The sequence below is a fragment of the Hyaena hyaena genome, unplaced genomic scaffold, assembly GCF_003009895.1.
Source record: "Hyaena hyaena isolate Hyena2069 unplaced genomic scaffold, ASM300989v1 scaffold_848, whole genome shotgun sequence".
NCBI classification, from domain to species: domain Eukaryota; kingdom Metazoa; phylum Chordata; class Mammalia; order Carnivora; family Hyaenidae; genus Hyaena; species Hyaena hyaena.
The window spans coordinates 220,320-244,536 of record NW_024081479.1 but is presented as its reverse complement, the minus strand read 5'-3'; the positions used below and the strand labels follow the sequence as shown (position 1 = coordinate 244,536).

At 35.5% G+C, this 24,217-nt stretch overlaps 1 protein-coding gene across 2 annotated transcripts in view; it reads right to left on the bottom strand.

Annotated features, from left to right (window-relative positions):
- Positions 1 to 24,217, bottom strand: part of RAB6A (RAB6A, member RAS oncogene family) — an 84,490-nt gene that overhangs the window by 19,669 nt on the left and 40,604 nt on the right. Inside the window, exons 2-6 of one of the 2 annotated variants that reach the window (XM_039219911.1) lie at positions 22,157 to 22,215; positions 13,184 to 13,237; positions 11,695 to 11,800; positions 9,605 to 9,716; positions 1,348 to 1,441 (exon numbers count right to left, since the gene is read on the bottom strand). In XM_039219911.1, coding sequence (XP_039075842.1) covers positions 1,348 to 1,441; positions 9,605 to 9,716; positions 11,695 to 11,800; positions 13,184 to 13,237; positions 22,157 to 22,215 — 425 coding nt within the window. Of the gene's footprint in view, positions 1 to 1,347; positions 1,442 to 9,604; positions 9,717 to 11,522; positions 11,629 to 11,694; positions 11,801 to 13,183; positions 13,238 to 22,156; positions 22,216 to 24,217 lie in introns of both variants that reach the window. The other variant, XM_039219910.1, reaches the window with a different exon arrangement.

Here is a 24,217-nt window from a genome sequence, read left to right as displayed (position 1 = left end):
CTTTTTTGGGTTCATTTACTCACTGTTTTCTTTTTTTTTTTTTTAATTTTTTTTTTTTAAGTGCTTATTTATTTGAGAGAGAGAGAGAGAGAAACAGAGACAGAGCATGATCAGGGGAGGAGGACAGAAAGGGAGACACAGAATCTCAAGCAGGCTCTAGATTCTGAGCTGTCAGCAAAGAGCCCATCATGGTGCTCGAATCCACAAACCATGAGATCATGACCCAAGTCCCCTACTTATCATTTTATAAATTCCACAGACACTGGTAGGTATAGAATTTTGATGAGAGAAATATTTTCAATATAACGTGGTAACTTCTATGACCGTGATTTCACAGGGGTCAGGGGCCTGAGAAAACACAGAAAACTGTATCATTTACTGCTAAATAGAATAGCCTGTAAGTATGGTATGGTAGAGAATGTCACAAAAAAATGTCTTTGAAGAGCTGACATCTAAACTGAAACTTAAAAGGATGAATATGTTATCAGTCAGGAAAGAAACTGAATATTCTAAGCAAAGAGAACAACACCATGAACAAAGATTTAGAGCCATGGAATAGTATGCTACAAGGAGGGAATTAGTGACAGTTCAAAATTACTTACATATATCTCAAGCAAGGAGAGATGGGAAAGAAAGTGCCCCAAATGAAAACAATATATAAAATTTTTCTTAAATCTCAACTTATTCAGTTTATAGGATTTTATTTTAACTTTCTATTAATCACCTAGAAATAAAAAAAACAATTTATTGGTTTGAAAGTCCTATAAATCTGGGACTACTACTCTATATGATATGCAACCCTAAAAAATTAAGCAGTTCAGTTTCCAGCTACTCCATCTTTTACAAAAGTCTGAAAATGTGAGGTCTCTTCATTTTCCTGCTCCCCCAAAACACTGCTGTTATAACCACTGTTATAACCACTGTTAAAACAACAGCAGGTTATTAAGGATAAAGTAACCAGAATATACTTTCACAACCACAAGCAAAATACCATTCTTACAGTAAATAGTCACTTTCTTTTGTCATTATACTCTAAAGTTAAAAAAAAAAATTTACCTTGAAACAACAATGCAGTAAAGATGCAGGGAGGGTACGGTTAAGTTTACAACCTTGCAATCATAATAAAATAGTTGTCCCATGCACAGTCTGAAAAGTTTGGCAAACCTTTTCTCTTTTTCCAAAAACTATGTCACATTTATATTTTTTCACTGTTTCATATGTTACTAGTTCATGAGGCCTGCTGTTACCAACCAAAAGAAAATGTGACACTAGGGGATACTCCCACAATTATTTCATAATATCATTTTTCAGTATGATAACCTCAATCCATACTCCAAGGACACTCACCTGTTTTACATTGTATCCTGCTTTTGCACTTGTTTCAATAAACATAACATTCAGCTCTTTGGCTTTCCTCTCTCCCTCCTCGATTGATACTTGCCTGTAAAACAAATTCAAAAGATAAACAAATTCTTCTTTTTTGCAAGATGGTATTATAAAGAGTATAAACAAGATTCTGAAAATAACTTTTCTTTTTTTTAAGTTTATTTACTTATTTTTAGAGAGTGAGAGACAGTACGAGTGGGGAAGGAGAGAGTGGGACAGAATCACAAGCAGACTCCATGCCATCAGCACAGAGCCCAACATGTGGCTCAAACTCACAAAACCGCAAGGTCATGGCACTGAAACCAAGAGTTGGACACAACCTACTGGGCCACACAGGTGCCTATGAAAACAACTTTTCTTGATATGGGTGCTGGTTATACAGGTAAGAATAGTTTGAAGATTCTTCAAGCTGCAATACACTTAAAATTTGTGTACTTCCATGTGTATGTTATACCTAACTAAAATTTTTTAAAAAGGCATTTTTTAGGGGCGCCTGGGTGGCTTAGTCGGTTAAGCGTCCGACTTTCGCTTAGGTCATGATCTCGCGGTTCGCGGGTTCGGGCCCCGCGTCGGGCTCTGTGCTGACTGCCAGCTCAGAGCCTGGAGCCTGTTTCAGTCTGTGACTCCCTCTCTCTCTGACCCTCCCCTGCTCACGCTGTCTCTCTCTCTCTCTCTCTCTCTCTCTCCTAGAAATAAATAAAAAACATTATAAAAAAAAAAGACATTTTTTAATGATTTGCTTTTACTTGACTGAGCTCATTCTGTAATATTTTTGTTTTTAAAATCTTAATAGCCTGCTCTTTTCTCATAGTATTAGATCATAAGCATTCAATCTTATGATTAGAAACTTCATGTAAAAAAAAAAGTAAAAAAAAAAAAGAAACTTCATGTAAAATAATATTTTATGACCAATTTATCAATTTGCTATAATAAATTATATTATGTAATCGCTTTCAAACTGTTTAAAATGTAAGGTTTTTTTTCAAATCTTATACTAGTGTAAAAAATTTTGCTATAAGTATCTTTGTGCATAATAATATCTTATACACTGTGGATCTTTTTTTATGCAGAAATTTCTTTATTATAATTTTACATTACCTTTCTAATATAGATAAATTACAAAATAACAACTTACTAGTAAACACTTAGATTTGAACTACAGAAAAATCCTCACTGATTTCATTAACTTTAAAAATTTTTAAGTATCGTTGACACACAATGTTACCTTAGTTTCAAGCGTACATCTTAGTGATTTGACAAGTTTATACTTTATGCTATGTTCACTACAAGTAGAGCTACCATCTGTCCCCATACATTGCTATTACAATAACATTGACTATATTCTTATGCTCTGACTTGCATTCCTGTAGCTTCTTCATTCTGTAAGCAGAGTAATATATCTCCCTCTCCCCTTCAACCCATTTTGCCTAACCTCCTCCCCTCTCTTCTGACAGCCTTCAATTTGTTCTCTGTATTTATAGATCTGATTTTGCTGTTGGTTTATTCATTTTTTAGATTCCATTTATGAATAGAGTCATATGGTATTTGTCTTTCTCAGTCTGATTTATTTCACTTAGCATGATACCATGTAGGTCTATCTATGTCTCAAATGCATGATCTCATCTTTTTTTATGGCTGTGTGTGTGTGTGTGTGTGTGTGTGTGTATCACATTTTCCTTATCCATTCATTTACTGATGGACACTTAGGTTGCTTCCATGTCTTGGCCATTACAAATAATTCTGCAACAAACATAGGGATGCATATATTGTTTTGAATTGGTGTTTTTCTTTTCCCTGGGTAAATACCCAACAGTGGAATTTTTGGATCATATGGTATTTCTATTTTTAATTTTTTGAGGAAACTCCATACTGTTTTCCACAATGGCTAAACAAATTTACATTTCCACCAACTGTGCACAAGGGTTCCTTTTTTCTCCATATCCTCACCAATACTTGTTTCTTCTCTTCTTGCTTTTAGTCATTGTAACAGGTGTGAGGTGATAGCTTACTGTGATTTTGATTTGCAGTTCCTTGATTATGAGGGACACTGAGCATCAGAAAACGTGTCTGTTGACCATCTGTTATGTCTTCTTTGCAAAAATGTCTATTCATATCCTCTGCCCATTTTTTTAATTGGATTGGATTCTTTGTTTTTGTTTTTTGATGTTGAGTGGTGTGAGTTCTCTATATCCTTAGATATTAACCCCTTACCAGATACATCATTTGCAATATCTTCTCCCATTCCATAAGTTGTCTTTTTTGTTTTCTTGATGGTTTCCTTTGCTGTGCAAAATCTTTTTATTTTGATGAAGTCCCAATAATTTATTTTTGTTTTGTTTCCCTTGCCTTATGAGACATATCTAGAAAAATATTGCTATGGCTGATGTCAGAGAAATTACCACCTCTGCTCTCTAATAAGATTTTTATGGTTTCAGGTCTCACATATAGGACTTTAATCCATTTTGAGTTTATTTTTGTGTATGGTGTTAGAAAATACCCAAGTTTAATTTTTTTGCATGTTGTTGCCAGTTCCTCAAGCACCATCTATTGAAGTAACTATCTTTTCCCTACTGTATATTCTTGCCTCTCTGGTCATAGATTAATTGTCCATATAAATACGGGTTTATTTTTGGGCTCTTTATCCTGTTCCATTCATCTATGTGTCTCTTTTTGTGCCAGATCTTTTCGTTAGGATAGATTTTGTGGATTTCTATGAAGGGAGTCAAAAAACATGTATGTTAAATTCTCTTGATACATTTCATAGGGCATTTGGTGATACATTATAATTAGCAGTGTGTCTCAAATTGTAATATGCTCTTTAAGGATTATGTCATTTGTCTTGGTATTCCTAGTGCCTAGCTGGCAAATAGGTGTTTAATAAATATCCAAGTATTCTAACTAAGTGATTCTAAAATATCAGCTGACAAACTCTGCTTCCTACAACACAGAAAACCAAAGCAATACAAGAAAATTTCCATACGCTCTCACCACATCTATCCACCAATCTATGTGTGTGTGCCCTTATATTTTACTTCTAGTCCTGCTACTATGGAAGAAACTGTCCTTACTCTCCAAACTTAAATCTTTGTACTAGATTCCACTCTCTTTTAGTCTACAAAATATTATGCTAGAAATCCTCCACTCTCTAGTACAGGAAAAGAAGAAAATGAGTATTCTAAGTAAAGAGAACACAGAAATTCTCTTATATAATAATCTACCTGTTGATGTTTTACTACATCTGCTTGTTTTATCCTCTCATTTCTATGTATTTATGTATTTGTGTGTGTGTGTGTGTGTATGTGTAAATTTAAAACACACAAAATGGAAAATCAGTTGACAATTTATAGACCTTTAGCCCTAAATATATCAAGTGTGTTTTTTTTAATGTTTACTTATTTTGAGAGAGATGGGGGTGAAGAGAGAATCCCAAGCAGACTCCGTGCTGTCAGTGTAGAGCTCGACATGGGGCTCCATCTCACATACCATGAGCTCATGACCTTAGCCAAAATCAAGAGTCAAATACTTAACTGACTGAGCCACATAGGCATCCCAACATTATGAATTTCTTTAAAACAATTCTACCAGATGCCCTAAAAATTTATTCTTTGGAGCTCTTTTCTATTTACAATTACTCCCTTGGTAATCCCATGCAGTCTTGTGGTTTTAAATACCATCTACGTGCTGATTAATCCCAAACTTATTTATCTAGACTGGACTGCTGCTCTCAACTCCAGACTCATATATCCAATTGCCTACCTGACATCTAATTACATAATAAGGTTATCTATTCGCAATTCTAAATTTAAAATGACCAAAACTGAAGTCATAATATTCCATTCCAAACCACCTCTTACGAAGTCTCTTCCTACCTCAGTTAATAACAGTTACTCAGGTCAAGAATCTAGGCATCATTCTTGACTCCTCCTTCTCCCATACCCCATATCCTGTCCATCATTATGTATTCTATCCATTGCATGAGTATATCTTTTTTTTTTTAATTTTTTTAATGTTTTATTTATTTCTAGGAGAGAGAGAGACAGCATGAGCAGGGGAGGGTCAGAGAGAAAGGGAGCGACAGACTCTGAAACAGCCTCCAGGCTCTGAGCTGGCAGTCAGCACAGAGCCCGACGCGGGGCTCAAACCCACGAACCGCGAGATAATGACCTGAGCGAACGTCGGACGCTTAACCGACTAAGCCACCTGGACGCCCCGCATGAGTATTATCTTTTAACAGTTCTTTCTTCAAAATGTATCTGAATTTGATCACTGATCACCATACATGCTACCATTATCCTGATCCAAGTCTTCATCATTTTTTGCTTTGATTACAGTCTGGATTACCCTCCTCACTTCTACTCTTACATATTTTCCACAGAGCAAACAATGATTTATGAAAAGTTACTCTTCTGCTTGAACCTTCTAATCTCATTCAGAGTCTTTGCCCTATTTGACTTGGCCTTTATTATCTTTTTCAAAAAAGATATTTTTTTTAGCCTCACTGCCTACTACACCTTCCATCATTCTCACCAGCTATATAGGATTCCTTGCTGTTCTTCAAATAAACAAAATGTATTCCCAACTCAGGGATTTTGCATTTTCTGGGCCATCAGCTTAGACTTTTCCTCCTCAAGATATCTGTATAGTTGATTCCCTTGCTTCTTTAGAGTATTTACTCAAGTCACCAGTTATTTTCTCAGTGAAGATGCTACCCCATCTAATATTTTAAACTCATACTTGACATTTCATATTTCTTTTCTCTGCTTTATTTTTTACTCTTAGCATGTTATCATTATCAAACACACTATGCATTCTTTTGGGGTTTTTTTTAGGGTTTTTTGTTTTTTTTTTTTACTTATTTATTTGCCTGGTTCAATTTCTGAAATAAAAGTTCCTTGAAGACTTGTCTACCCTAGAGTAGCATCTTCTGAAACAGAAGTGGTACTCAATATACCTCTGAATAGATGATTATGAGTGAATGACTATCCTACATGTAAAAGATTCCAGAGAGAAATTCTTCCTAGTTTTAGAACTAGTAGTCACCCTAATCAAATGGTTGAAGGTTAGCTATAGCAATGGTCCCAACTGTGGTTTGATTTTGCTGGAATCAGCTAGGAAGCTTCCTTAAAACATACATTTAAGGGTCCCATTCTAAATGAATTGAATCACAGCATCTAAAAGTAGGATCTAAAACCCCAAAATTTAACTCGTGAAACCACTACTGCACAGTATGTTAACTAAAACTTAAATAAAGTAAAAAGAAACCCTAACTTAAAAAGTTGACCATGATCCTTTATAGCCAGAATCTTAAAAGAGGGTCTAATAAGCCATATTTACCTACTGATTCTCAAATTTGAAACATTTGGGAATAACTGAGCTACAGGGGACAGAAAGTACTGAGCATCAAAGAGCTTGTTTTGAAACACTGAAAACAGATATACACTCTGGTCTTTTCTCCAAGTTTTTACACACAACAAATTCTCAATGTGATAAAGACATTTAACTTTTATTACAACTTTTTCTCCCGATTACCAAAGTAATTTTTGAAAAGGCCAATCATTAGCATTAAAGTCCTCCAAATCCTACTCCCTTCTCAAAGATGTAGAGACAGTTAAGTCCTATGTATGCTTATGCAGATTTATTCTAAAAGAATAAAAGAGGGGCGACTGGGTGGCTCAGTCAGTTAAGCATCCGACTTCGGCTCAGGTCATGATCTCAGGGTTCGTGGGTTCGAGCCCCACATCGGGTTCTGTGCTGACAGCCAGCTCAGAGCCTGAAGCCTGTTTTGGATTCTGTGTCTCCGTCTCTCTCTGACCCTCCCCTGCTCACACTGTCTGTCTCTCAGAAATAAATAAAACATTTTAAAAAATTTAAAAAAGGGAATAAAAGATAAAACATATCTACCATTTTTTAACACAAAGAATATCATGTGATCAAGTCATTTTTTTAAGCTTCATGTGTTAGACATGAATAAATTCCTCTCATTCTTCCTAGTAGCTACAAGTACTTCATTTATAAAATGCTACTGCTAGTGATGGACATTTAAATTGATTTTGATTTCTTTAATATTACAAATAATGTTGAAGTAAACATTCTTTTATGTTCATTTCCCACACACACACACACACACATTTTTGCAGGTATGTCTGTGTAATTACTGGAAGTGGCTTTGAGTCCATGAGTATTTTCAATTCTAATACTGTTAAACTGCTTCATCCCAATATATTAGTTATGTTTTCGGTATATGAAGAGTTGTTTATTAAATGCTTGTCAATACTGTGTATTATCAATCTTCTGAATAACGGCTGATCTAATAGGTGATTATGATGTTTATATTAATGACATTCAGACTTAACTGATCCCTTATGGCTTTAGGGTTTCATATCATGATTTTTTTTCCTAAAAAATTTTTTTATTAAAAACACTATTTTTTAATGTTTGTTTCTGAGAGACAGAGTGAGACAGAATGAGAGCAGGGAATGGGCAAAGAGAGTGAGACAGAATCCAAAGGAGGCTCCAGGCTCTGAGCTGTCAGTACAGAGCCCAACGTGGGCTCACGAATGGTGAGATCATGACCTGAGCCAAAGTCAGATGCTTAACCGACTTGAACCACCCAGGCTTTCCTCATGTCATGAGGCCACCCACTCACTACCAAAAGATTTTTCTTCTGATTCTTTTTTTAAAAACATTTAAATATTTTACTCATTTTAAAATTAATTTAGTGGAATGAATAAGGCTTTAATTCTTAAAAAATGTTAACAGCCGAAGGGTGATAGTCTGGCAAAAACTGCTGAGAAAGGTAGTAATTCCAAACCAATGGACAAATATTACCTTTAAGAAAAAATTAAGTATAAGTTTCTAGTACTTGTGTACTCAAATGAAATATTACACAATATAGGAATAGATGACATACTCATGCTTTTTGCAAATTCTACCTATTATAACAAAACAATTCAGATATATAATTTTCCTTATAAAAATAAAAGTATTAGAGGGACACCTGGGTGGCTCAGTCAGTTAAGCATCCAACTCTTCGTTTCAGCTCAGGTCATGATCTCAACAGTTAATGGCATGGAGCCCTGAATGCTGTCAGCATGGAGCCTGCTTGGGATTCTCTCTCCCTCTCTCTTTCTGTCCCTCTCCTGCATGCACATGCACGCTCTCACTCTCTCTCTCAAAATAAACATTAAAAAAGAAAATAAAAGTACTAGGGACTCTCTACTAGAAGAATATATACCTACATCATCTTCAAATTCTCATAGTGTAAATAAATAAAACAGTGAAAATTTATAATGCCGACTGATGTCCAATTATTTTCATAAAGGAAAGATGATCACACTGAGTTTACTTTTACATCAAGAAAAACTTTTCTGTCACTATACTACCAATTCCAAATGAAGTACCATGGGAAGAAATGGACTTAACATTTCCACAAGCCTTTGAACATACTGGATTTCTTTGCAACATTTTAATTAATAGTACAAGTTCAATGCCCGAATTTCAATATCCATCTCATGAATAAACAAACAGCAAGAGTAAAAGCTTCTACTATTAAGCAAAATGGTCAAGACTACTTAAAGCAGAAAGAATATCCAATAGAGTACTTACAATGCTGAAGGCAGATATTCAAGCCATGGGCTCTACAGTGAATGTTAATAATTTTGCATCCTGTGACTTGAATATTGCTTTGCTCATTTGACTAAGGTATCACAATCAGGCTATTCAGTTCAACTACACAGTCCAGTTCAACCATACAACTTTAAAAAAGAAAAAAAAAACTACACCACTGAATTATAATGAATATTTACAAGAAGTCTACCAAAAGAGTGTGCATTTAATCATTATGAATAATTTTTAAAGACAGGATTAGTTTCTTCAAACATTTTGTCCTTTAACAGATTACTGCTCATGTTTATGAGGCCTAAAAAATGCAAAATAGTTACCAGCTTCATGTGTAAACAATCTTTTTTCCCTCATGTGTAAACAATCTTGCACAAAAGCTATTTACACATGGGCTTACACAAAACAAAAAAAGCTCATTTTCCTTTAAGGAAATGTTCAATGTTTACATTTATATGTCAGGTTCTCACAGTGAAGAAAAGGGGGGTATAAACTTAAGAATTAAACATGTCTCCTCTCAAAACAATTCTTCATTAATAAAAATAACAGGTTGTTTAAGAAAGAAATCAAACATTCGATACACATAAAAATCACTCTATACCTCTTGTCAGCAAGATCTGTTTTATTTCCTACTAGCATGATGATAACATCACTTCCTCTTTCTGTTCTGACATCATCAATCCACTTTGTAGTTTGCTGGAATGAGTTAACATCTGGTATAGAAGGGTAGACAGAGAGATTAGTGTTACTGCAAAGCCTCTCCAACTGATAAGACTAAAAAAACAAAAACAAAAACAAACTCTGGAAGTTGGAGGGGGTGGCACATTAGGACCCACTTTTAATGTGCCTGCAACATAACTCCATTTTATCTGAGTACAACTGTCAATGACAAATCACAAAAATAAAGTCCTCAAGGTTCCTTTTATAGTATAAAATTTTTGAATATGACCAAATGAATGCAATGTCCTATATGTAATTAAAAAAAAAAAGATTTTAAAAATTTAAGGACAGCTATGGCAGATAATATGGTGTCATATTGCCACAATGTCTTTTTGATTACTTACACATACCCAACATGACAAAGAAAGCATCTCCAAAAGTATGTCAGCCAGTAAATCCCAATACATCCAGAAAATTTGTAAAGCTTTAAATAGCTCTTCACATCACTCTGTTTGCAATGCTTATTCAGTTTGTGATCACTTTAACTTGAAGTTTATTAGTTTAATGCACCAGAATCACTTGTAACAAAACCCGTCTTTCCTAGCACCCAATTCTAAGTAGTATACTTCAATACTTTTTACATCAGCTCCAAAGAACAGTTTACTAATATTTTAACCACATGTGCATAATTTTTAAAGAAAAAGACACCAGGTTTCACTTGATTCGGTTAAAGTAAGCACAAACATTTTTAAGCTGCAAAACTTGTCAATGCACAATGAACATACATTGTTTTAAACAAGTAGCAACCCAAAGTAAAGCTTCAAGAAAAGGAAGATTGCATATAGCATCTACCCCACCCCCAAAAAGTCTCTGAATGCAAACCTGTAACTTATAATTCTGCCATTGCATTTATTGTTAAGTAGATAGGACTTCTAACATATATGCAAAAATGTATAGTAAGAGTATCACTAAGTCAAATCAATAGTTTGTATATATAACACTCTTTTTGAAATAAGTCTAAGATGTGACACTATTCTGGCTTTCCTATATATTATGGACCACTATATGGAATGATGGCTTAATATTGCCAGATTCATATAATAAACCAATTTACAAAGACAATTTTAATCAGAGAGTATTTCCCTGTCAGTCACCATATTCTGTGGAAAATTTACAGGCACTTATAATGCCAAAGACATTATTCAGTCTTTAGGGAAAAGAAAAGGGAAGATTATTACTTGTTTTAGTCTCCCATTTAAAATTTCTTCTCAGAGAGAAATGAAAGTGTAATTTGTTAGCAACAAAGTCAGTCACAGAATCCAGATGTGATTCAAATGAAAATGAATATAGAAAACTGCACATTACATGTTTTCTCTGCCTTCCTCTATAGAGAGAGGATGGCTGGAAGTGGAAAGCAGAGAAAAGTTGGCTAGCAGAAGCTTTTAATAGCCTCAACAGAAAGCCTTGGAGAATTTGAAAATTTTGGCAAGAGACTTAAATGCAGATTATTTTATTTTAGAGAAATCTAAGATCAAGTTAAATGAAAAAGGAGACATTCTTCCAATCATAATTATGGTGTGACTTAGGGATAACAGGATACTAAGAAAGCCTTGGAGAGAATTCATGATTAGATCTGAAGGAAAATTTCGATGGCAAAAAAAACCCCTGGCACAGTGGAAGTAAAGCATATTGGTACATACACCAAAGCGAATATTTCTGACCTAGCTGGTCTATAAGGTTTGCTATGACCAAACTCATTTTTACATGCTAGTATAGAAAACAAGCACAAGACAAGAACATGCATGCAGCTAAGCTAAAGGTTGAAAGAAGATTAGAAATGCATAATTCCCCCCACTCACTTGTGATATCATAAACAACAACTGCCACAGTGGAGTCACGAATGTAGCTAGGAATCAAGCTCCTGAACCGCTCTTGACCTGCTGTGTCCCATAATTGCAATCGTACCTAACAACAAAATCAGTCAAACAAGCAAGAAAAATAAGAAAGGTCAACCCGTTGCAAAATACCTACTTGTGATATCGTAAACTACTACGGCTGCAGCAGAATCACGGATGTAACTGGGAATGAGGCTACGGAAACGTTCCTGACCCGCAGTATCCCACAGCTGCAGCCTGATCTGTGGGATGGGAAAAAATAAATAAAAAAAAAAAAAAAAACCAAACTCATACTAAAAAGAAAAAAGAAATGATGTTTTTAAAAGGGGGAAGGTGGGAAGGAGGTAAAAAGCAGACGCATGCAAAAGGTTGCAAGGATGTGAAGAATGAAAATAACACAAAAATCCTTTCCTTCTTCAAAAGAGAATGATATTAAAAATTTGCTTGCTTTGAAGGTACATGACTTAAAAATGGCAAAGGGAGATTATTTCACAGAATCAGAAATATAGCTTCCTTTTTTTCACTCCCTATATCCTCTCTTTGAATCTTATGCCTTCCAGACAGCAAAAAGTAGATTCTGTTGATGTTCAAATAGTAAGCATAAAAGGGAAAAATGAAGGTAAACGTCAACAAGCAGCCCTGACTATCAGAGTAAAGGAATGAATGCTTCTCCGAAAGCCTCTCTGAAGTTAAAAGTGTTTCTTTTCTATTGAGTCCAGAAACTGGGTCTTTGACTACTGTGCTTATGTTTCTCACATGTTTCTTCCCAGAACATTATAAATAACCTAACAAAAAAGGAGAAATATCTTTTGCAACTCTGTAATTTTTTTTTATTTTCTTACTTTTTCACATGTACATTTGAGGAAGAAAAGCCTGAAAACAAGTATTATTGTAACATTATAAAGCAATTTCTAAGCTTTCAAAATTTAGGAAATGACATGCTATATATTAAAACATAAAAGAAAAACCCACACACTTATAGGAAATAGCATTAGAGACATAATAATTTTTGGGGGGTCTAGGTCTGAAATAATGCATTTAAGACAGTCACTGCTTAGTTGATAGGAATCTCTTCCAAGGACAATGGGCTGGAATACACTGTGCTTAAAGGAAGCATTCCAAAAGACAGGAGTCTAAATCCAACAAATAAACACATATTACTTCTTCCATCCACAGTCACTTCAGTATACATCATATTCTGATAAAATCTTGAAATTCATAAGTGATGTGAGATTCAAATGCATTATTTCTGAATGCTTCAAGAATAGCACCTCAAAAAGGCTTTATTTAGCAGGCTTAATTTCTTGATGAAAGTACTTTTCATTACCTCAATGCTATTTGTTATCATTTTTCCAAATCAGGAGGACAAATTTTATTTAACAAGCCTAGGGGCCCTTCAGGACTTTCCAAATAATTTGGCCTTCTCTTCCCTTTGCATTTTACTTGGGGACTACGTCAGAATGCTAAGCACTACCACTCTGTAATAACAGTTTTTCTCAAAGCTTGTACACTAACTTTGTCAACTTTGCTAAGAACTTCTTATGATGACAATTACTGATTACACCTTTCATCAGTTTTCTATCCTGGAGTGCTGCAGAAAATTGCACACTGAAAACATTACTCACTGTTCGATCCTCCAAGTACATTGTTTTTGATAAAAAGTCAATACCAATTGTTGCCTGTAAAACAAAACAAAAAAGTTAAATAATAGTTTAATGGCAGTCAGCAGCTTATGGTTCAAATGATACTTATGACTGTAGAAGAATAATAGGAATAAACACATCATAGTCAAGTACAAATGAACAAAATTTTCAGTAATAATGGTTTCTACCTATTGAGCACACGCTATGTATTAATGGGATTCTTTTAGGCCCTTTACGTGATCATCTCTAACCATCATACATCTCTGCAAGGGTAGCTACTATCATCCCTATATTAATCATTTTATAGTTAATAATACTGGGGATTCAGAGAAATCAAAAAACTTGTCCCCACCCCATCTTGCCCTCCCATCCTCTCATGTATCCCCCACTGAAGACAGAAGATCTTTTATTTTCTATTATTTATAACCTCAGACTTGGGCCCCCGTTTCTTTCTTCCCCCTTAACTTGAGTGACGGGCATGAGAGACAGACAGACAGACAACCTACATGGATGGTTGGACAAGGACTTTTACTTTTTATTACATAAAAATATTTTTTAAAAAATTTAAAAAAATAAAATTTTAAACTTAAAAAAAATGGGGAACAAAGCTTCTGCTGTAGAGCTGGGAGAAAAGCCCAGCTTTTTCCGATATATAGTGATTCATACATATTTACACTTACTTCTCTTTATATATACTTATATCTATAAAATTTTAAATTGTGGTAAAATACACAAAATTAATCATCTTGACCATTTTTTATTTTTTTAAATTAAAAAAAAATTTTTTTAATGTTTTATTTATTTCTGAGAGAGAGAGAGAGAGAGAGAGAGAGAGACAGTGTGAGCAGGGCAGGGTCAGAGAGAGACGGAGACAAAGAATCCGAAGCAGGCTCCAGGCTCCAAGCTAGCTATCAGCACAGAGCCCGACGCGGGGCCCAAACCCACAAACTGTGAGATCACGACCTGAGCCAAAGTCAGATGCTTAACCGACTGAGCCACCCAGGAGCCCCTTAACCATTTTTTAAAATACTATTTTTTGGGAGCAGTTTTAGGTTCATAGCAAAACTGAAAGGTATGGAGATTTCCCATATACGCCCAGCACCCCCACATATGCATAACACCCCCTATTATCAACATCCCCCACCAAAGTGGTACCTTTGTTACAGGTGATGAACCTACATTGACACTGATTTTATATATATATATAAAAATATACATAACATATAACCATATATGTTATATAAATAAAGGTATAAATATATAAAATATAAACTTATATATACATGTAATACATACATATATACATATATATATAATTTAAGTTCATTTATATATTCTGAGATAAAGAGAAAACACAAATGGGAGGCAGAGAGAGAGAGCGAGAGCGAGAGCGAATCCCAAACAGACTCTGCACTGTCAGAGCAGAGCCTGATGCAGGACTCAAGCCCACAAACCATGAGCCGAAGTAGGACACTTAATCAATTGAGCCACCCAGGCACTCCTGACCCTCATATATTTTTTAAAGACAGATTTCTTTTAAATTGTGGTAAAATATGTATCATAAAATGTGACATTTTGACCATGTTAAGTGTACAATTCCATGGTACTGATTACATCCACAATGATGTACAACTGTCAACACTATCTATTTTTAACACTTTTTTTAACCCCAAACAGAAACTCTGTGCCCCATTAAGCAATAACTTATTACAATGTATGGATATACCAAAATTTCTTTATCTATTCATCTACTGTTGGACATGGGTTGTTTCTATCCTTTGGCTACTGTGAGTTATTCCTCAGTATATACTTAACAGTGGAATTGCTGAGCCTTATGATAATTCTATTTAAACTCTGTGAGGAAATGCCAGACTGTCTTCCCACAGTGGGCGCATCATTTTAAATTTCCAATAGCAACGTATGAAGGTTCCAATGTTTCCACATCCTTGCCAGCACCTGTTATTTTCTCTCTTTTTAAATGTATAATACTCAACCTAGATGGTAGGAAACGGAATCTTTTTGTGATTTTGATTAAAGGTTCTCTAGTGACTAATAACGTTGAGAATCTTTTCATGTGCTTACTGGTCATTTGTGCATCCTCTCGGAAGAAATGTCCATTCAAGTCCCTTACCAATTTTTAAACTGAGTGTGTCATATTATTATTGAATTATAAGAGTTCTTTACATATTCTAGATATCAAGCCCTTATCAGATATATAATTTTCAAATATTTCCTCCCATTCTATAGGTTGGGCCTGATGACTTAATTGAAAATCAGTTGTCAACAGACATATGGATTAATTCATGACCTCTCAAATCTATTCCATTGGTCTTTATGTCTATCTTGTTTTGATTACCGTAGCTTTGTAGTTATTTTTGAAATTGGGGGGCACCTGGGTGGCTCAGTCAATTAAGCACCAACTTCAGATCAAGTCATGATCTCATGGCTTGTGAGCCTGCTATGGATTCTGTGTCTCCCCCATCTCTGCCCCTACCCTGCTTCCACTCTGCCTCACTCAAAAATAAAATAAACATTAAAAAATTTTGGGGGCGCCTGGGTGAATCAGTCAGATAAGCATCTGACTTCAGCTCAGGACATGATCTCATGGTTCATGGGTTCGAGCCCTTCATCGGGCTCTGTGCTGACAGCTAGCTCAGAGCCTGGAGTCTGTTTCAGATTCTGTATCTCCCTCTCTCTCTGACCGCCCCCTCCCCCCTACACACTGTCTCTCTCTCTCTCAGAAATAAATAAAACATTTTTTAAAAAAATTTAAAAACATTAAAAAATTTTTTGAAATCAGAATGAGTCCTCCAATTATTATTGTTCTTTTTCAAAACTATTTTTGGCTTTTGCAAATTAGAATTGACTTTTTCATTTCTACACAAATGGCAGTAGAAATCTGATAAGGATTGGACTGAATCTGCAGACTTATTCGAGTATTTAGTATTGACATCTTAATATTAAGTCTTCCAATCCCTTTGCCTAGGATGTCTCTCCTCTTATTTAGGTCTTCTTTAATTTTTTTTTTTTTTTTTGAGCAGTGCCTTGTAGATTTCAATTATACACCACTACTAAGAAAGCAAACAAGCACGCAAGCAAGCACGCAAGCAAGTTAGTGTTTCTCCTTTGTCCTAAACAATGTGACTACGTATTTCAAGTACCTCTCTCTCTATATATAATTTCATCTATGACATTTAGTCTAAAAATGTGTATCCTGTTCTCTTATAGGCTGGAATATTGGGTTTATAAATTTCAATTATTTTGCAAAAGCATCTAACTGACAAACCTGAGGAATATATAGAAATGGTACTGGGCTACATTTAAGAAATCTCACTAGTAGAACCCCATTTAATCAGATAATGTGGTAGAGGCAGCTGTCTACGCAAATATCCATCCCATTTTCCCCTCTTCTTATTAAGACAATCAAACATTTATTCAAATCCATACTTCTCCCATTAAAAAGACTACATTTACCAGCCTTCTTTGAGCTTAAAATGGGGTTGATTAGTTGAGAGGTGCATTCTTAGTATTTTTCCTTTCCTCCTTCTTCCTGCCTGGATGTGGATACCACATCCAGAACTCCAGGAATCATTCAGTAACCATGAAGCAATCTCTACAAGGAGATCATATACTAGATCTGATTAAAGTTAGAAGGCATTTTAGTCCCAGATGAACATGGGGCTACCACACAAGCCCTGGACTACTCTACCTCTAAACTTCTTTTACATGAAAAAAATTCTCCTATCATTTACTAATGTTATTCTGTGTTTGTTATAAATAGCCAAAACTAATTTTAATGGCTACAAACAGAAATACGCATTCTCAGATCTCATAGTCAACACACACAAATATTTTTAAAATTAACACAAAGTAAGACTTTATGATAAAATGTACAATAATCTCCTTCTTCCACTGCACTATCCTAGTTTTGGGACATCATTCATTCATTGAACTCATAAAGGTCAAAATTAACCTGAAAAGCATAGGCTGTTCCTGCCTGCTCTTCTTTTCAGTTAATTTTATTCTAAGCAGAGCTACTATGGCAAAGAAGTTGATCAGCCACAGGAATTAAGCCAACAGCAGGAAAAATAGAAAGAATGGCTGGGAAAGTAAACATTATTATCACCTATTCCAGCAACTTAAATGTTACTGATGTGGAACTAATTCAAACTTTCCTAAAAGAGGGATGAGACACTAGTGCTGCCTCTCACTCATCTTCTTTATAGAAATTCAGAACACAGTATTTGTAGAAGAAACCAAAGGTTAGAAAAAATTCTCCCACATACCTTAATTTATAGCTGCACATTATTTTAAGTGTTAATTAATTCAAGGGGTTAGGAAAGTCTACTTTGTAAAAGAAAAAAATTGAACTGAGTATTTTTACTGTGGGAGCACACAATTCAAGACTGAACAATGACTTGCCTAAATATATCAGCATCATTATATCAATAGTTTAGATTATTTGTATTTGAATGCTCTCTACCCAGAATATTGTTTATTTGCCCCAAGAGCAATTTTATAAAATACTACAAATGCAAACTATTATTCTGTCTGGCTACCTTCCTACATAGTGGTTTATCACCTATACTGATACCACACACGGTTGAGACCCATCAACATCTTGATTTTCCGTAAGGAATCTGAGTTTTCCTAACCAAAAGTAATTAGGTAAGGAAAACAAGTATTCCTCTGACCAAGCAATAATAATCAGCTTCCTTTGTGGTCCAAACATACAAAGTTCTGTTGCCTGGCTGCTGCTTTCCCTAGCAGGAGAAAATGGGATCAAGAATAAGAGTTGAGAAAGGCAAAGACTAGAATAAAGAAAGAAAAGAGTGGACAAGTTAATGAAGAGTCTATCTAACATTGACTAACAGAGATAAGTAAAAAGAATGAAGGAGGAGGACGCTGATATGGGTTTCATTTTAGAAAGGTAACCATCCCATTACTACATATGTTTATATATATATTTATGTATGTGTATATTTATGTATGTGTGTGTACTTTCCCCGTAGATATCTTTGTGCCACATTACTTAGAACAGAAACTATGCACAATCTGTCGGTTTCAGAAATGAGTCATTATAACAGGCATAAAATTTTACTTATGCCAGGTGAATAAATTCTAGAGATCATTGTGCATATATATAGTACCGTATTGTACTTAAAAATCTGATTAGAGGTAGATTTCATATTAAGTGTTCTTGGCATAGTTTGAAAAAAGGAACCGTTCTCCTCCTATCCCCCATAAGATGACAATATTTCTGGAAGGAGAAAAAAAAAAGTCTTAAAAATTAAAGAAAATAAGAAATCAAACACTGGATGAGAAAAGCAGTCCATCGGTGGAGGGCGGGTGTCGGGTGCAGATTTTATTTCTAATGGTAACAAACTAGAATTTTGTGTAGAATAATTTAAAGCTTTAACTTAAAGAGGTTAAGGATGTATTTGATCACCACTGCCTTCCTGGAAGAATTCACTTGTTTTAAATGTTTCAGTATTTTAAACTACACCACCCTGAATTTATGGGGTTTTTTTCCCCAGTTAAGATGGAATACTTTATTCAAATCCATCAGAGAAATGGACATCTGGGGTTGTAACAAAGCATTATGTTTTAAAGCACAGATCAGTAATTGTATATGAAAAGTATACACTGATACATACAAATTAAACTGATTAGAGCACAGCTTTTTAATGTTTAAAAGAGTATAAGTTTCCCTGTAAAAGGAACACTTTTGTGACATTTTAACTTTAGTACTCCTCTCCTTCTTCTTCATGTTCTCCGTAAACTGAATCCACACCAACCTCTTCATATCGTTCTCAAGGGTAGCCATGTTCTCAGAGGCTTCAGAAAATTCATCTTCATCCATGCCCTCATTCACATACCAGTGAATAAAGGCGTGCTTGGCATACATCAGGTCAAACTTGTGGTCCAGGTGAGCCCAGGCCTCAGCAATGGCTGTGGTGTTGCTCAGTATACACACAGCTCACTGTACTTTGGCGAGGTCTCCACAGATACCACAGTGGGAGGCTGGTAATTAATGCCAACTTTGAAGCCAGTGGGGCACCAGTCCATAAGCTAGATTGTACCTTTGGTCTTGATGGTGGCAATGGAGGCACTGACATCTTTGGGAACCATGTTGTCACAGTGCCACAGGCAGCAAGCCATGCTTTTTTTTTTTTTCTAATTTCTTTTTAATGTTTATTTTTGACAGAGAGAGACAGAGAGAGAGAGAGAGAGAGAGAGAGAATGAGAATGAACAGGGGAGGGCAGAGAGAGGGGGACACAGAATCTGACATGGGCTCCAGGCTCTGGGCTGTCCACACAGCGCCTGATGCAGGGCTCAAACTCCAAACCACAAGATCACAACCTGAGCTGAAGTTGAAAGCTTAACCAACCAACTGAGCCATCCTGGTGCCCTGCAAACCATGTATTAACCATGGTGAGGATCATAATTCACCATCTGGTTGGCTGGTTCAAAGCATGCATTAGTGATCTCTGTGACAGAAATCTGTTTATGGTAGCCTTTCTCAGCAGAGGTAACAGGAGCATATGTGGCCAGAGAGAAGTGGATGCAGGGATAGGACACCCATAGAGTCTGGTATTGTCAGATCAGCACTCAGAGCTCCATCAAATATGAGGGAAGCAGTGACGGAGGACAGAATTTGGCCTATCAACATATTTAGGTTTGTGTAGGTTGGGCATTCAATATTGAGGTTTCCATGACAGATGGCACAGATGGCCTGTCTACCAAGAAGGTGAATTTATGTTTATGGTCATTTTGTAACAGCCTTTGGAATAAGAAACTCTCTAAATTCTAAGTAATCTCAGAAGTTAGTCTGAGCAATATAGTCTTTCTCAAATAAACAAATGAATCTAAAACAAACAAAAAAGAAAATCTGTGGGGTTATTACTGGATAAAGAAAATTAGTGGTGAATAAGAACAACTTTAAGAGAAATCAATTCCAGACTCTCTACTTAGAAAGAACAGGTTTTGGGGCGCCTGGGTGGGTTAGTCGGTTAAGCGTCCGACTTTCGCTTAGGTCGTGATCTCGCGGTTCGTGGGTTCGAGCCCCACGTCGGGCTCTGTGCTGACTGCCAGCTCAGAGCCTGGAGCCTGTTTCAGAGTCTGTGATTCCCTCTCTCTCTGACCCTCCCCTGCTCATGCTGTCTCTATCTCTCTCCTAGAAATAAATAAAACATTAAAAAAAAAAAAAATTAAAAAAAAAAAAAAAAGAAAGAACAGGTTTTTTGTTTTACTTTGACATAGTGCCTAAATGTTGGTCAATTAAGGGCTCTTTGGGTCAATTTCCTTCTTTTTAAATGAAATTATTTCAGTGCAAAGGAATCATATAGAGAACATGAATTATTAACTACATAAAACTTATCATCTTTGTAAAATAAAACTTCACTTAAACTAAGTTTGATATATACATTACACAGGCTCATATAAGCCCAATAATAAATTTCTAGCAATGAGACTAGCCCTTTAATTATTCATTTCAGAAGTCTTTCTGTTGTGTGTGTGATGGGGTGTGTGTAGGGAATCTTCAAATGATTCACTGAAGAACTCTTCACCTGATAACTAAGTTGGCAGCTAACTACAGAAGATCACTTCTTCATATTCAAAGATAATACTTAATATATTGTCAAGCTGATTTCACTAAATAAAGGCTCAGGGTACTTTATTGTCCAAACTTTCTTGTTAGAGCTGAACTAAAAGAATCTCTAGGGCTGTACTCAATTGTTATAAAAACTTGTAACTCACACTGTCAATAAGCCTCTCCTGTTAATGCCAAAGTACAATGATATTTTAGCTTCATTAGCAATAACTTTCCCACAGAGAATCAAAATCCTTCCTTATCTGTCAAATTCTATCAATATCACTACACTTATGTCAACATCACTACTCTTATTTATGTCTGACTGAACAGCAGCATGAAGAAAAAACAATGGTACTTTCAGGTATGCTTGAAATATCTCAATTTCACTGAGACCATGAGTGTAACAAAATCCTTTAGAAACATCCAGAACTCTAAATAGGCTCTAGCTAGTAAGCCTTTAGCCCAAGACTCTGACCCTAATTCATATTTTTTAGCCTATAGTATTTGGTTCAGATTTATGTATGAATCATTTCTGTTCTATGACCTTTATGGTTGTTAAAAAAAAGGCTTAATTAAAAACAAATTCCTTTTTGTGATAATGGAAAGGTTGTTAATCTTGATTGTAGGTGTTGCTTCAAACGTGTACACATTTATCAAAACATGTCAAAATGTGAAGAGTTATTAATTCTTCACTACTATGTGATTTTAAGAGTTTTGTATGTTTTAGATAACAGTTCTTTGTCATGTGTCCTTTGCTTTTTTGAGGTTTAGTTTACTTTTCTAGTTTCTTAAGGCACAAGGTTAAATTACTGATTTAATATATTTCTTCTTTTCTTTATAGCTCTGCTTCAGCTGTATCATATAAATTCTGGTATGCTGAGGTTCTGGGGTTTTTTTCCATTTATCTCAAAATATGTTCTAATTTCTCTGGTGTTTTTTTCCCCTTGACTCACTGGTTATTTGGGAATTTGCTGTTTAGTTTCCACATATTTGTGAATTTCCCAAATCTCCTTCTGTTAATGATTCTAATTACATTATTCATTTATTCTTGACTTTGACTATAGATCAAAAGGTCACAGAATCCTAGGCTTGAACCACATAAGACAATATCTACAATCACTCCTACTTCTATCCCAGATGGTAATTTCCGATAATCTTTTGGAAGGACTCTAGAAGAGGAGATAAAGAAATCAAGTGAAAAGACTGAGGACAATGAGCAAAATCAGTTATACTTTGTATTTATATAGCATTTTACAGATTACAGAAAGTGTTATGTAAATATGAATTTTTAAAAAGTCCTTAAGTATTACCTCTAACACAAAAAGAGACAATCAATAAGTTGGCAAAAATAAAATACCTGGTAGGTGTTGTCAAAACTGTCATACATGAATCTAGTGATCAAGGATGTCTTTCCAACTGAAATGAAAAGGAAAAAGATTCACTTGGTTAACACATTTTTCTGGGTTCTCAAGTCATTCTGTCCTTCTTCTACAGAGGACTACCATTAAAGTCAATGGGAAATATCTGCAATGGTTCTACGACTAATAATTTTAAAACACATAGCCCGTAGTTTGTTGAAACTCCTTTCTCTAATAACAGATAACAATCTGTCAAATTAAGAGCACAGGTAGAGTATTTATCTAGTTAAGAGTTGAGGAAAATGAAAAGATGGAGGAAAACAATCAATTATGTTGACCTCTCTAATTCACAAAAGGCCAAGCAGATATTCACTTGGGCCCTAACAAACAGAACTAGGATTAGACTCCGAAGAAATTATAATTCACTTACTGGACAGTAAGCTGGAAAAATAGAGTTTAACATCCACCTCATTTAATGAATCAAATCCCAGGGAATATAAAGACTAAAGACAGAGTCCTAGTAGGAATAGGGGGCCACAAGAACTAGAATGTTTTGAGTAACAAAGAAGTGACAAGGAAAACTGTATTGAAACTCATCTCAGGATCACATCTCTCCACTTCTCTGGCAGGACAATCCCAAAGATTCATACTACTACTTTGTACTGGTATTTTCAGGTTAATCCACATGGAAGTGTTAATAAGTCAAAAAAAGTGGAATACTGGAATTTCTTTACCAATGGGCATAGTCTACAAGGGAAAGAACCAGATCTATTTTTACTATTTTTCCAGCAGCTTGACACAGACCCAACAAATACTAAATTAATACAAGTAATTGTCTTAATTATACCAATTAAAAAAAAAGCTGGGCAAGTAAGTATCTCAAATGCTTATGTAAAGCATAATGTAAAAGAGATGTGATCCTGGTCTCTATATTATATGCTCTAATCATATGTCCTATGAAAACCTGAGGGGAAAAAATGGGCCAAAGGGGGAAGAATCCCACAAAATTATGTACTCCCAAATGTCTTATTTCAGAAAGCCTAAAACAGCAGGTTGAAGAGAAAAGCTATTGTTAGTCCCTAGACCCTAGTCAAAAGCAAAGTGATGTTTGAGAAGAAGCCTCTTTATAAAGCAACAGTGGAACTATGCACTACTTTATTAGTAAATAGCATATATAGTTCTCACTTTTTTAAAAAAAAAACACCCACCACCTTTTTCACATAGAGTAAAATGTATATTTGTAATGCAGGCAGCACAGAAAATAAGAAGAACAAAGTGAAAATTATGTATATCAAACCACCCATATATAACTAATGTTAGTATATATTTTTCTGAAATATTTTTTATATTTAAAAATACACAGTTAAAGGGGAAACTCTAGAACCATTCACAGGAAAGCCAGGAACAATATACACAGTACTATTTTCAACACTTATTAGACTCTATAAAATAAATGTAGGGCGCTTGGGTGGCTCAGTTGGTTAAGCACCCAACTCTTGATTTCAGCTCAGGTCATCATCTCATGATTCGTGAGACCGAGCCCCACATGGGGCTCCACACAGAACCTGCTGGGGATTTTCTCTCTCCCTCTCATTCTGCCCCTCCCCACACCCTCAAAATAGTAAGTAAACTTAAACAAGAAATTACATGGCCATAATGGCAAAAGAAATTATGTTTCACTACCTATCCAGCCTCCAGGTTTTAAAGAACCTGAACACAGACCATAAGAAAACAGAAAATGAGGGGCACCTGGGTGGCTCAGTCGGTTGAGCATCCAACTTTGGCTCAGGTCATGATCTCACGGTTAATGGGTTCGAACCCTGCATCGGGCTCTGTGCTGACAGCTCAGAACCTGGAGCCTGCCTCGGATTCTGTCTCCTTGTTTCTCTCTGCCCCTCCCCAGCTTGCACTTTGTCTCTGTCTCTCTCTCTCTCTCTCAGAAATAAACATTTAAAAATTTTTTTTTAATTTTTAAGAAAACAGAAAATGTGGGGCGCCTGGGTGGCTTAGTTGGTTGAGCGTCCGACTTTCGCTTAGGTCATGATCTCGCGGTTCGTGGG